At 37.0% G+C, this 15,394-nt stretch overlaps 1 protein-coding gene across 2 annotated transcripts in view; it reads left to right on the top strand.

Annotated features, from left to right (window-relative positions):
* HLCS (holocarboxylase synthetase) overlaps positions 1-12,807 on the top strand; it is a 132,361-nt gene extending 119,554 nt beyond the window's left edge. For both annotated transcript variants that reach the window (XM_049834895.1, XM_049834894.1), the window contains 4 exons: positions 395-555; positions 3,674-3,788; positions 7,458-7,671; positions 8,177-12,807. In XM_049834895.1, coding sequence (XP_049690852.1) covers positions 395-555; positions 3,674-3,788; positions 7,458-7,671; positions 8,177-8,345 — 659 coding nt within the window. In that variant the 3' untranslated portion in view covers positions 8,346-12,807. The remainder of the gene's footprint in view (positions 1-394; positions 556-3,673; positions 3,789-7,457; positions 7,672-8,176) is intronic.
* Positions 12,808-15,394: the final 2,587 nt, after the last annotated feature.

Raw genomic sequence — 15,394 nt, 5'->3', positions numbered from 1 at the left:
GCTTCTGTCAAGTTGATTCCCAATGCAGATGGATTTCTAGATGCACACAGAACATGTTCACAAACACTTCTTCACTTAAAGCAAGAATTTTTGAAATGTGTATGTTACTAGATACCAGGAAAATCCTGGAAGCAAGTCATTTAGGACATTCTAGGGAATTGAGTAGCAGCATGCACGTTAAGCAACCTGCTGTCTTTTTAAAGGAAAAGCTTTGCACTTTAACCATTTTTCTTTCAAAATTAGTTTGGAAACTCCATTACAGGACTTACGGTAGATTCTTGGATGCATACTATTGAATCTTTCTCTTTTGTAGTTGTCTACATTAACAAAGTGATCTTTTTTATAAATATTTTTTTCGTGAGTTGAAGTTAAATTTTTTTCTCTACCTCCACAGGTCGTGGTGGAAATGTTTGGCTCAGTCCCATGGGCTGTGCACTAGCCACTTTACATATCACCATTCCTCTACATTCCAACCTGGGCCAGAGAATTCCTTTTATTCAACACCTGGTGTCCTTGGCAGTGGTAGAGTCAGTTAGATCAGTACCAGGATATGAGGTATGTCATTCTAATTTATCTCAAAATTCCTATTTCCATTTTCATTAAATTCAGATTTTAACTATGTCTTCTATGTGTAGAATGACTGAATGCATAATATAGTTCTTCAGCACTAATACAGTGGTAAACTTAGCCTCCATACATGCTTGATTATTTATATGTTTTAAGAAATCTAGTATACATATGATGAATACTGTCTTTTACTGAGCTGATTAAGTATACTACACTCAGTTCACTCATAATCTTATGAAACTTAAGACTCAGTCTTCAGCAGTAAAGAAAACATCAATTTTGTTTGTCTAACAATTGAGTTAATTTGTTTTGATTTTGAAGGAGTTGGGGAAGAGGGAGGAGGGAAAAATGAATAAAACTGACAAATCCTTTTCTACTTTTTTTGTTGGTGCTGTTTCAGTGGTCACTTTATCCCTTTTAAAGGATTTTTCCAACCCTTGTTTAAGGTTGAAAACTGATTTCTAAAGCAAGAACTTAGGAGTATTGCTCTCAAGAGGGAATCAAGTGTCCTGTCATCAGTATTAAAATGAAGAACCAGTCTTCTTCATCACCTCATATATCTCCTTTTTAATGTTACCATTTCCTAATATTTGCTAACTATAAAACTTTGGTATTTTACAGAAGTAGTTAACTAAAGCATATGTTTCCTATATTACAGAAAATCAATGACTTATACACATTTACACATGAACTTTATTATAGTGGCACCCAGTAGCTTTGCTGTAGTTTAGGGTCTGTCAGCCTTTCTATTAAAACCTTCTAACTTCAGTGCTTCATAACTCGACTATAAAAACAAAATGCTTCAGGCTAAAATTTGCAATATAAAATATTTGGCTAGAGTGAATAATTTAACCATTTAAAATAGAAGGGACAAGAGTTAGTTTTATAAAATATGAGTCTGACTGGGGAAGGAGTTAATTTATGAATGGAGGTGGTTTTGCTTCTGTATGCCTACTCTGGTATACATTGGCATTTTTTATTTTATTCCATTCAAGAGGTAAAAAGGTGACTGAAGTACTAAATATTAATATAAAAATAGTACGTATCAATAATGCATGTACTGTACATAGCACATATACAAAACATAGCTTGCTATGACCAAGACAAAGCTACTGAATCTCTTTGATAGTACATCCACCCTAGACAATGGATGAAACCAAAGTTAAGGGACTGGACTCAAATATGTTAAAGCAAGAAATTAAAAGATTTATGGGAAACTCAATGCTTATATTTCCCCTTTAGACTTAGGTAACACAGGGCTTTTCTTTATGTTGGATGAACATCCATGCCATGCAGCCTGTAGGAGCTGCAAACAGTGGGCTAATCTGTAGATGAGGCTTCATTCTCTCCTCCAAATTTCCACACCTCTGTGGGTCTATGTCAGAATCTTAGTAATACTTTAACACACTTTAATGTCGTTCGCTATGCTCAAAGTCCATTTCAGGATTTCCATTCAAAAAACTGAAATATCTGTGTCTCAGTTTATCAGCCAGTCATCATTTTTAGGATTGCCATGAATGTTGACTATGCTAGGCAGCAACTGAGGCCTTTGTTCTGGGTCTTCCTGGAGAAAATCTGACCACTCAGTTGGAAGTTTTACTGTCAGATGTTACTGCTGCAAATGCAAATGGGCCTTATATCCAGAGAACGCTTTGCTTTCCCATTCTGAGAACAGCAGACATCTCTAGTAAGTGAAGATAAGAATGTGCTCCATTTCCAGCATATTTTGTGACACCCATTGTTTCTTTAATACGGGGATAGTTGCGCAGTACCTTGTAACCCCGTTTTGTGGCAAAGTCTCTGCTGTGTAATTTATGTCATGAGAATACCCAGTTGACCTGGTTGTTCTTCATAGTTGCTGTTACTTCAGTTGCAGAGCTCGTGTCTGGTGTCTTACAGGTGTATGTTTTCCCTAAGTAAGATCTACTGAGTATCTCTTCGGAAGATTTCTTAGCTCTGATAATACTGTTTAACAACTGTGTCATACTTTGCCTGCCTCAAGAGTCTTCTATAAATCTTTGCCCAGTGCGAAGAGTCGTTTTCCATAATGAATACGAATTGGTGATATTCTCTCTTAGAATGCTTTGATAGCAAAATCAGGTAGTATTTCCTGTCAATGTATGTGTAATGGACTCCTCTCTGGCCTTTAAATCTGTCAGGAAAGTAGACATGGACCCAGGTGCAGTTTTCACACATCCTGTAAAGGGATTTCATAATCTACAATAGGAGGGAATGCGACTCTTGTAGTCCTGGAGCACCTCCCATAATTTGCCTCTGGGGATACAGTCATATGCAGTTTTTCAAACTACAGGAAGCACATTTGCTTTCTTTTTGTGTTTAAGTAGCTGGTGCAAAGTTCAGTTCAGTTCTGTGGTTTCAACAAAAACTTCTCTATTGCGCTGGAATGGTGTCATTCATACAGCACAGTTTGTGTTTCCAGCTCCATGGTGTTGCTTGAGCATAGCTGCCGAAAGCGTGAATATATTTAGGACATTACTGAAGTATTTACATAGTTGTGAACTGGAATTTCTCCTGTCTGCTAAATTTCCTTTCTGAAATTCAAGATGTCATTGTCTCCTTGTCTGGTTTCTGCAAGGATCCTCAAGTAGTGTTGATGTTACTGTGGGCATACCCTGACTGTTTATCAGCAGTGAGCCACAGCAGCTGCCAGTTTGCATCTTTCTTGAACAGATCTTTTAAATCTTTCATAGGCACTCATGAATGAAGGAAATGAATTCTATAAAACCTCACAATTTGAGACTGAAAATCTCTAGTATCTTTCGTCCCCCTTTTGGTCTCCCTAAGCCTTTATTTTCTGCCATAACTTTGGGGGGGGGGGGGTGGTGGGCGTGTTAATAAATAGATGCTTTTCTCTGACAGCTGCCAACCTCCTTAGTAAACCATGTAACCATGTTACTATGACTTTTTCAGTGACATTTGTGAAACACTTAAATAAGTTCTCTTTATGAAGAGCAGTTGACAGTATCACATTAGGTGTGGCAAAGAGGTACAGAAAATATAGAATATGGAGTGATGAATGAGCCATGTTCTTATAATCAGTATCAAAGAGCAAAGTGTTTCTAAATGTATGTTTTTGTTTCTTTAGGATATTGATCTGCGAGTAAAATGGCCAAATGATATTTACTACAGTGATCTTATGAAGCTTGGTGGAGTTCTGGTAAACTCTACGCTTATTGAGACAACATTTCATATACTTATTGGTAAATGTCTATTTTCAAGTTTTTCTATACTGTTTTTTCTGAATAAATTTGTTATTAATGTCTCTATGAGTTCAAATGATAAGGACAAGAACAAATAACGACAGCAGGCTTAAGGAAATAAAGCACAATATTAAATCAAAAGGAAGCACAAAAAGTAAATGTTTTCATTCTTCTTAATAATTCCATATGCTTGACAAGAAAAACGTAAATGGAAGCATCTGGGCCGATGTAGTGGAGTTCAAAGAAAGAGCATTACAGGAGAGAGGGAAAATGTCCTACTTAATCTATTGCAAAACTAGTAGAATACACTGAAAAATGTATCAATTTTTTCAATTTTCTTTTTCTTTTCAACATGACAAATAGTAAAATAAGAACATGCCTTTTAAATCAGGAGAAAAAGAGCTACATACACGTAGTAATGTTTTAATTTCTCCTTTCATCCTTTTAAAATTTATTCATAACTTGTTTCTGTTGATACCTTTCTAGAAACTGGAATATTGCTAGTGAAGCAGCAGTGAAGTAATGCTTTGATTAAATAATCATTTTCTTTAGTTCTCTCAAACAGTAAAATTTGCGAAGTAGTTGGGAAGGCTGGGTCAGGGAGCAAAGCGTGACAATCTGCTTGTTCATTGTGAAGACAAACAGTCTACCTGGAAAGCGGGTTCCAAAAAGGTAGCACAGCCAATCTCATAAAGACTGTATATGTATTTTCCAGCAAGTCTCAGTGCTGTAACAGGGGGAGATACTTAGGTCCACAAATAAGTATTATTGAGATGTTTTTATCATTTCAAGTCTGATAACCGTCCTGCTATTTGTTAAGGAAAATTTTTCTCCTAACCAGCAGCAGCACAGATCTGTCAGACATGCTTAGAGACCTTAGGCCAGCAGAGTTCTAGGTTCTGGTTCCAAAAATAATTCTCTCTGCTATGTCTAAAAAATTAAATGAAAATTCCTTAGCAAGTCTAAAAGGTTAAAGAAGAAGAAGATAATATTTGGTTTGTATCTGAATGTAGCACAGTAGATAAGTAAAGTATCCTGCAAAGAGAGTGTGGGCATGATATCATTTCTGTCAAGGTGCTGTAAATTTTAAGGCGCGAACAAGCAAAACAGTTGAAGTAGTCATCACCTCCTTCTGTGAAACATGCCCAGCCATTAAATTTTCTGTTCAATTGTTATATCCACATTTTGTAAATAATCTACATGTACAGAATGGAAGTTGCACCGAGACACTTAAAAAGTCTCTCTGTGCCCCATCAACCATTTACTGCTTCCATATGTTTTCCCAGAGCCTGTTCTGGTTAACACAAGAAAAGCAAAAATGGCTCAAAAAATAGTTCCTCTTATCAAATATCTCTTTGCACATTACATATTTGGTTTGGACCTTGTGTTTCTTACCCTAAACACAAAACCATTCAAATTCAAATGGAAACTTTCTGTATGCATTCTCTCTGATGTCCATAGGAGTCATCTTGGTGGCGATAGGTCTGAGGTATATACAATGATGTACATTTTCATCAGCTTTCTTTCACCTGGAAGCTTCTAAGATTGAAATTTACTTGCCACATACTAGTCCAAGGATCTTTTCCATCATTTCAGTGATTTATGTCACTGAGAGTAGTAGGGGTGACTCGTAACATCTAACTTCTTGTATTAGTAGTAGCAATGAGATCAAACCTCCACAACAGGAAAGGTAAGCCAGATGCATCATCCCCTTTCTACAGTCATGTAGATTCCTTACCTCCCTGTTTACATGGCACTCATGAAGAGTATCCCATATATGAGGATAGTCATCAAAATCAAAGATCATCTACATGGCTTCACTGCTCTGAGAAGTCCCTCAGAAGAATATGGCAAAAGACAAACCTGCCTTTTCACTTGTACCATGTGCTCAAGGCCTCACAGACAACGCAGTTCACATTTATACTTTTAAACATCTTTTTTTTTTTTTTTTTTTTTTTTAAGAACTTAACTGTTGTGGGACTTTTGGAAGAAGAGTTCTGCAGAAGAATATACTTCATTAATGTAAGGGCCAGACTCGGAACAGACATAGGTAGCCAAACACAAGTGGAATGCAAGGGACAGCCAATGTGCTTGACCTGCGAAAGCTCTGTCTGCCTCTGTGTGCAGCTAAGGCATGTCCAAACAGTGCAGATGCTGAAGGCAGGACTAGCTCTAGAACTGGAAGATATATTAGCCACATCAGCACACTGCACGATCAGTGCTAAATGTTTATTTTTCTCTCTTCTCACACAGGCAATGCAGAGATGCCCTAAGAGTCATGAGCACCTAATAATTTTCAAAATAGCTGGCTACATTTTTGCCACTGCATTTATCCCCAGGTTCTTCTGCCTCAGCTGAGCTCATCATCTCAGTATGTCTCTCGTGTCCGTTTCAAATTTTGGATTGCTAAGGAGTGATGTCCATACACAGGAGCCTGAGTGCCCTGAGCTCCACGGCCCTGTTACGCACCCTGACAGTACCACTCACAGCTTAACGGCCACAGCCACTCTGTGACTCTTCACTTGTACTGTATTTGAGTGTAAACAGCTGAGTCGGGATTTGCTGGCATGGCACGTTATATTTTCCAGTTCATTTTCCTTTGTATCTTTCCAATAATACATTTCACCTCATTTGCATGGGATCGATGTATTGGTACTGGTATCACTGTGGCTTTTTTGCATGCACTCTCTGACTAGTTAAAAGTCAAAAACTCCTTTTCACTGAAGAGATCCTTCTCCTCACAGTTAATACAAATTAATTCCATATATAAATAGTCTCATTAGTAGCAAGTTTACAAAACAGTGTATCTGGACCTTGTTGCACATGGAGGTATATCATGTCTAAACCAGATTGATAGACAGGGGGTTTATCCTAAATGTCTGAGGAAAGAAAAATCCAAATTATTGAGAGAAAAAAATAAACAGGTAATACAATATATTTCTTTACATCCCTCGAAGCCTGTTTCAGCAGGCTGCAAAAAAGGCCCCAAGAGCCATATTTAAATAAGAAAGGCATTCTGCCAACGTTATGGAGAAATCTCAGTGAGAGACTTGAGGCTTCTAAAGGATATGCTGTGGTAAGACAGATTAAGCAAACTGGAGTCTTACACAGCAAAGTTAAATCTTCTGGGCTTTTCAGAGCATGCCAAACAAGGCTTATCAGCTGAGTAAAAAGGCTTAATTTTCAGAAAATACAATCAGCTAACTGGAGTAAACAGAGAGGTCTATGAATTAAATTTTAGACTGAAAAATAAAACTCCATCTTCGAGTATGATCAGTGATTTAGTCTCAATTAGCTGATGACCTGTCAGCTTTTAGGGAGTAAAAAAATTTCTCACTTTGTTGTTACTGTAAGCAACATGCAAGTTAGCACTTACCATCTTCCTAACTGTCATTGATAGGGTGGTCTGTTTTGAAAGACTGCACTGGATTTGCTTCTGCAATTCTGCGGAGGCCTTTTAAGGGCAAGGAACAGGTAAAATCCGGACTGAGATTTGTAATTACACAAGTAGGAAGATTTAAAGGTGTAAGAGACTGAAGAAAAACAGCTACTGGAAACATCCTTAGAGATAATGGTATCAAGTGGTTGAATAAAGTACTGACTGACTGGTGGTAACAAAGTGTTGGCATTTACAGATCCTGTTCTCTTCTTTTGGTTTGTCTTCTTCAGGCTTTGGAATTAATGTAAATAACAGCAACCCCACCATATGCATCAATGATCTTATCACAAAATTTAATAAGGAAGAGGGTACAAAGCTGAAGCCTTTAACTGCAGACTGTCTTATTGCAAGAACTGTAACTGTGCTAGAGAGGCTTATAGATATTTTTCAGGAGAAAGGGCCCAATGGAGTTCTTCCCTGTTACTACAAGTACTGGATACACAGGTAAGTATAACGTTCTTCTCAAACTTTCTTTTAAGAAAGTTGGAAAGAACTCATGGATATTTTGTCTTTTTCTACTAGATTGCCTTTAATACCAGTGACATAGTTAAAATATACTCCCAAATAGGATGTAATTTTTTAAGGGATAATAAAAACAGCACATAGTAAAATCAATGGACTAGCTTGAGTTAAAGAATGTTTCTAGGTATTTTACATGTATCAGCTCAAAACAAAGGGAACTGGGAATGATTTGTTTAGCTAGTGATGAAACTGGTGTACTCATGTCTTTCAGTAAGCAAAAAAACCTGTTTGGGTTAATTCTAACTCTTAATTCTACAGAAAGAAATTAAAGCATGTAGAAAATGGTGCTAAAAATCATTCTCTGTAAAGAACCAGTGAAGTGGGAAATAAAAATATTCTGCTAGACATTAGTCCTCTAAGTTATTTTTAATTGTTTGTGCAGTGTCCACTAATTAATTCCTAACCATCTGGTTCTCTTTATTTGCAGTGGTAAGCAAGTCCGTCTCCACAATGAGGAGGGCCCGATTGCATGGATAGTTGGGATAGATGATTATGGTTTCCTTCAAGTTCATGAAGAAGGCAAGGGTGTAGAGTCTGTGCACCCAGACGGCAACTCTTTTGACATGCTGAGAAACCTCATAGTCCCAAAGCATTAACAGTCCTCAGAGCTCACAGCGCGGAGGGAGGCTTTTTAGTATTTGGCATCAAGCAGCTAGACTTGCTTAAAGGTGGGAAGGGTGGTGGATAGCTTGATTTTTTTTTTCTGATTTTCTAACATCTTTGTTCTTTGACACGGATAACTTCAACAGTTATGAAGAGGTAATTATCTCATTGCCGAAGGCCTTTATTCCTTCATATTAACTTTAAAACACATCTATGTTGCCGTTCTTTGTAAGCATCTATTCTTTAAAAGGAACCTGAATGCAAAGGAATACTTTGCAATGAACAGAACTTTCTCTTCATTTACACACTGTATTTGAGAAACTGAAGTGGCTAAATATTTCCTTTTTGTGTCTCTGTGTTTTTGTTGTACTTTAGCACAATGCACTACAATATTTACATTTTTACTGTGGTTTTTTAAACTAAATTCTGGTTTATGCGTTGTCTGCAGTGGAAACAGCTGGAAGAGCTCATCATATATTTCTGAATTACTGGGATTACCAGTGTGTTTAAATTCAGGTCTAAATGTAGAGCCTTGCTGATTTGGTTCTTCTCCATGTGGGCCTGTACAGCAGTTTTATCATCCTGTGCTTTGGTCTCAGGTCTGCAACTCTCTCATGGCTACCTTGAGTTTTTGGAGAGTTTTCCATCAGCACTTAAGAACTGTGGCTGGTTATCCAAATTATTTGTATGCTGCTCTTCTTAGACCGTTGGATCTGAGTAAATCATCCCATATCTCCTTTGAATCATAGTCTTCCAAGACACTTTAGCCCCCATAAGAATAGCCCACCAGAGTAGTGTATCACCTAGTTGCAATCTTCTTATCCAGGTTATTGTAGAATCCCATGTCAGGAGAGGGAAGTCCTAGTAGTTTAGAATTTAATAGCAATTCTATGTAATAGCAATGAAGTTACGCGAACAAATAAGAGAAAATGCCCAGCTCTTAAAATCCCTGCCGTAAACAACTACTGTAGTGAAAAAGAGAAAGCATGCAGCTAACCTGTGTCCAGATTCTCCTCCATTGTTTCTGTTGTCACCCCTTTTCCCCAAGCAGGGCATCTGGTTTTGCTGCTAACCATTAAAAGCAAGAAGTTTAACATCTGCTGACCCGAAAGTAGCTTGCTTTGGTGGCTGGCTGCACAGTTCCACGTTAGGTGTAACAGCTTGGTCATGACTGGAAAGCCTGCGGGATCTTCCGTGGGATGGCAGCTTGTCGGGTTTTTCTCCCGGGCAAGGCAAATTTGCACCAGGAGGCTTGGCCACCACAGCACTTCAAACAGTTCTCTGCAAATGAAAAGTTTGTCGTAGGTGTGATGTGGCCAGCTTCATTTCCTCAATAGGCAGCACTGCTTATTATGTTACCTTGTCCCTACTGAAGGTGGATCAGCCAAATTGGTTTCCACAAAGGACTTCTGTCTGCTAGCCAGAAAAGGGTTTTTTAGGTTAAAGTTCACCTCATAAACAATCTGAACATGTTAGTAGATTGTTTCAGTTACAAAGCCAAGAAGTCTTAAAACAAGGAAACTAGTCTGTAATGGTAATTTAGAGTAATCCTCACATATTAGGGTTTAGGTGGTTTGGCAGCAAGTGCTAGAAATTAAGTTGTCCCTATTACATTTAGGATTTTATGCTCCGTATCATAGTAGATTTGTCTGTGTGCCTCGTTGTCCGTACCCTGCTGTTTTTTTTCCCCCATGATCCACATCATATGAGACTGCACACCAATATTTCATAGAACTGTACAGTGGAGTGTAGACAGCTGTTAATTGGCATCGTTAAAATGATACACATGAACACCAGTTTTTGCTTTTTCCCACCAGATGCTTTCCAAACTGCTTTGGGCTGTTAATTTTTGGCAACTACATTTATTTCAGAATCAAATATTGATGCATATTATAATCAAATGAAACTCGAGTCCGAGTTTAAAAAGTTTAAATAAAAAAAGAGACCATTTATATCTACATAATGTGAAAAAATGTGTGTGTGTGCATACCATTCCTTGTGCATCTTCACCTTTTTTCTACCTTTTCTTTCAAGCAGCTTTTGAGCAACGTATGCTGCTGCAGGTCAGCTGTGGAAAGCATAGCTCTGGTACTGTTTTTCCAGCCAAGGAGTTTTACAAAACTTTAGATCTGTACCTCAATCCGATATTTGTAGCTAAAACACTGTCTCTGTTTTGGTACTGTAGGCTGTGCCTGTAGGAAGCACCTTTGATTTCACTCATATTCCAGGTAGACCGATGAGTGCCTGTAGAGATTTCTTTTAATGACCAGTTCATGCATCCCTCAGGTTTTGACTTGAATTGCTTCCTTAAACACGTTCTCCCATAGCTAGGGACAAGTACTGTAAAAGAATGATGGAGGGAAATGATAAAACGTGCCTCTTTGTGAAGGGCAGAATGGATCTGCAAACCTTCACCCCACTACGCTACCAGTGTCTGAGCAGCAGGCAGATGAGTTTTTAATAGTAAAATGCTGCAATGTTTCCTGGTTGCTATTGTTACTTTTGGATTTTTTCATAGCTTTCTTAATGAAAAGCTTGTTCTAGTCTCACTTTGAGTTGTAAGATTATTCTGAAAATTTTTGCATTGGAAAGAAACTTAGCATTGAACTTCCTTTCTGCAAATGAGAACTAACTGGGTATGGACGTGTTGCAGCGTAGGTGGGTGCTGTGGGAACGTGTCGCTTTGCCTCTGCTTTTTAGAGTCCTGTTCTGTGTGTACAAAACTACCTGTTGTCTTGAGGAAAAAGCCTTGAGTTGGATAAAGTGTTTGTTACAAACCTGACCTTTCCTTCAGAAGAACCAAAGAACATCACAAAGAAAATGCCCATTGTATTGTGAGCAGCTGCCTAAGGTCCTTCTGACTAGCAGCTGTTCCTGTGGAGAAAGGCAGTGAACCTTCCTGTACCGCACTCACCGTAGGGTAAACGGGGAGCACAGCCAGCAGTCTTACTCTTTTTATGCCAAACTTGGCACACCCAGAAAGCCACAACATTTTTGTATGAAAATCATTGTTATTATTGTTCTTTATGTAGGACAGACAAATGTGGTGTAGAGTGTCTCTGGACATAGGTATGGAGAGAATCAGACAACTCCAGATCCAGAAGTAATGCACTGAAAATGTTTAATTTCATTCACTGTCTAGATTAGTAAAACACCTCTTTCATTGTGAGGCTGATGTCATATCTTAAACTATTTTCTTGATGAAGTGCTTTCAAAAAACATTTATTGCAGTGTCCATATTTCTGTGACTTCATTTTTTTCCTCCTGGACTCTGTTATAACATTTCTCATTACACATTGTGAAAATATTTGTCGAGGTTGTTTATTGATAGGAAAACTTCTGCTGAGCAGGCTGGGTGTGTTGGCACGTGTCTGTGTTCAGAAAGAGTAAGCGGGTTGTGTCCAGTCAGCACCGATGCTGTTTCCAAAGATTTGAAAAAGTAATAATGTACTTAACATTTAAGAGTTCAAGTAGTACATCTCACTTCTAGTAAAAGGTTTTATAAGACTTCAGAGCATTTTTAAAATACATCCAACAAAAATAATCTACTTCAAGGGCTATTACCTAGAAATAATATTAAAGCATTTAATTCTTTATGATGCTGCTTCATTGTACAACAATTTTTTTTATTTCTTTGCTTTTTCTGATACAGCTACAAGACATCAGCAGTCTAAAAAATTACTCTCTGCAACTACTTTGGAATATATAGTAGCTGTATTTAAAAAAAAAAAATTAAGTACAGCGTAATATCTGTCATGAAAAAAGATTTGTGCCACAAAGAGCTGATTCCTGGGGGTAACTGGTTTGATAAAAGCATTTGCATGCATAAGTTACTGCAGTGATGCACCGCACTGATCAGACACCAAAGAAATTAAATCTGGACTGAGGAAAGAACAGAGGTCAAAAAATGCTGGCGTGCCGCAGGCTGCAGTCATGTAACACACACTTGAGAAAAAAGAACTACAGGGAAGAATTGTAAACTGATGTCATGTTTGAGTATCTTGCATTAGTGCATTTCATTAGTGATTCTGTGTTATTTTCAGTTCTCCAAGAGTCTTCCTTTAAAATGCAACGTGGCTAAAATACAGTAAATAAAAAGAATCCTTGTATTTTATAGTACATTAACTGTCAAATATAGTACAGATGACAATTGAAATAAATTTTCAAATATGCAACATTATTCCTTGTGAAACCCCGTGTTTTATAGTAAAAGAGAACTCCAACTCACTTTTCCTTTGGCTACAGGATTTTATTAACATTTTAACAGTTTTGTTTTACATAATAAATAAGCAAAAATGCTTTACATTTTTAGGGAATACATATATAATTCTGAGCATTAATAGGTTGTTTGTTTTGCTTGCTTCTTCACCTACATTTGCCAAATAGCTTTTATCTGCATCATATAAAAAAAGCAAAATCTAATGTTCAGGAAAAAAAATGGAATAATAAAATTTTCTCTCTTTGAAGTATGACTGAAATGTTGAAAAAATACTTGGTGTCCTGTTTTGTGATTTTTAGAGAAATACTGGTATTCTGGCAGGTTTCCCATTCATTTGCACTTTCTCTCAGTGATATATTCTCCAATTTTACATCTATTGTCCACTGTGCTTAATTTCATTAAATTATTTTAATACCCTTCTTCAGGGCTACTGCGACTGGGAGAGAAGTCTGTTCCCTTATCACCTTATTTACATTGCAGTGTTTCTGTTAATAGGATAAAAACTTTGAGACCTCAATATGGGATTAACATTTCCAACTTTACATTTCTGTAAAATATTCCCCCTCTCACTCTCTTTCTCTTATTCTCCATATCATTTACTTGCTAGATCTGAACTCCCCTAAGAGTTAAAATCCTACCAAGTCGCATGACAAAGGTATCTGTAGTGGCTCAAACAAGTACAGTAGAGAGAAATGAGGTTATTTTTCATAATGTATTCCAATTGATACTCCATTTCTGTGACACAATTTTTTCCAATTATTAAAAACATTGCCACTGTCAGTGGCTGTGCCGCATTCTGCAGTATGATTGTGCTATGAACATCTGTAGTTTAACTGACTAGAAGTCATATTTTTCTCTCAATATAATTCACGCACATTCCAGATGTGAACATGCAATTGCTGTTTCTATTTTGGAATGGCAGGAAAAATGTTTCACACATTTGCTTTTTTAATCACAGGTCTTTTCTAAAGCCTACCCTGTATTATCATATGTGAATGCATAATTGATTCATTATTGCCTAACAGGGAAAGTTCATGTACCTGAATATCACATACTGTAAAACATCTGTGGGAGAATGATGGAACACCTCCTCTGCTCAGGCTTATTGAATAAAGCCTGGAAGTGTGAATAACAAGGTAGACGCTGGAAAAATATTTTGTGGTATTTTACTGAAAAATATCAATGGCATTTTTTAACCGAAGCCTAATTTGTACATTCCTGAAAACATGTTTTTATAGTGACAAGTACTTACAAGAACAGAAAAATACACCAGATTGACTTTGTGTGCAGCAATGTCACTAATGAGGTATAGAAAAAAGTGTAGCATGAGGGTTGTGCATCAGGTTTCTTTTTAATGATGCAAACAATATGTCAGTTACTCCTTTATAGGGCATGGTTTTAATTTATCAAAATTAACATACAAGTCAGCATAATTGCATCTTCTAAGGAGTTGGGCCCATTTATTAGTAACGCTGGCTGGGAAGGCTATTAACCAAAGCCACTGTAAAACCAACTTGTGTCTCTTCGCTTCAATTTATGAAGTCAGAATGACAATAATATTCATTCATAACATTTCTGTAGACTTGCTAACTTCTCTAGCGTTAGACAAACCAAGGAGTACAGTTATACTGAGTGAGTGAATATGCTGGTTTGGTTCTGCTTTTTTAAGGCAGTATTCTGGTAATGGCTGATCAGGTATTTTTTATTTATCACGAAATATATTTTTCATACTTTTTTAGCAAATGAAAAAGTCAGACAACTGTGAGCTTCCAAGTCAACCAATTTAAATTCATAATAAAGCCTTCTCTGTTAAGCTTTTAATAGGAAGCAATAAAAATACCAAAAATTGTTTTGAAACATATGGTTTAAAAGTATTTTTGTGTACTCATAGCAATAAATATTCATACATACAAGGATGTGACTGAATATTATTGCTGCATATAAAAGATGGAGAACATGTAGTTTTTTACAAGTATATTTCATTACATTTGTATCTGACAAGGTGCAATCCGTGAGCAACTGTTTTTCCATATTGTACAAGCCAGGTAAGCATTTTCTTCAGCGAAGGTCTCTATAGAGAAAGTCTGATAAAAGAGAGAAAGTTTTAAAAGTGTAAATTAGCCTTGAGTTGGGCCAAGAAATACAGCGAAGTATAGCTGACTCAGATCTACAACAACCTTCATTGTTGGTATTTAGATCTATTATTTAGGGAGTCATTCATTGTTTCATCAAGAGCACACAGTGTTTGGGGAAGTGGTCAAAAAACAAAGTGGACTGCCTGTTATCAATTAAACACACACAGATCCATATGTCTCCTTGTTTGTAAACTTTACAAAGAAGTAAAAAAAGGGGGGAAATCTATTCCTAATAGGCTAGACAAAATGTCAATGTCTGCTGTATGCCTTTCTCTTGCTACAGTTTATTAGCACAAATTGAGATGTGTGCAAGGCATTCAGTTCCCGATGTACTCAAATTCTGCTTTACTTCAAGTGCAACTTTGGGTTTTGTGGTTGTGCAATGACTTTTGACTTTCCGTATTCAGATTGTCCACTGACATTATTTGTGAAGTGCATGAATCAGTCAAATATTAATCTTACCTTTGTGTTGACAATGAGATTTATGCTTAAGGAAGTTCAGTGCGTTAAAAGGTGAACGTTTCAAACTTCAGAAGTCTACTGGTAAGTTTAAAATAAAGCATAAATGATCATTATTCCCTTGACTACAAAGAAAACATTTCTGGTGCTATTATTAAGATGTATTTTTGACTAGCTGGTTTGAAAATCTGCACAGCCTTCTCCCAGAATACTCAATGAAACACATAGC

The sequence above is a fragment of the Accipiter gentilis genome, chromosome 32 (genome assembly GCF_929443795.1).
Source record: "Accipiter gentilis chromosome 32, bAccGen1.1, whole genome shotgun sequence".
Taxonomy (NCBI): domain Eukaryota; kingdom Metazoa; phylum Chordata; class Aves; order Accipitriformes; family Accipitridae; genus Astur; species Astur gentilis.
This window is presented reverse-complemented; position numbering and strand designations above follow the sequence as displayed.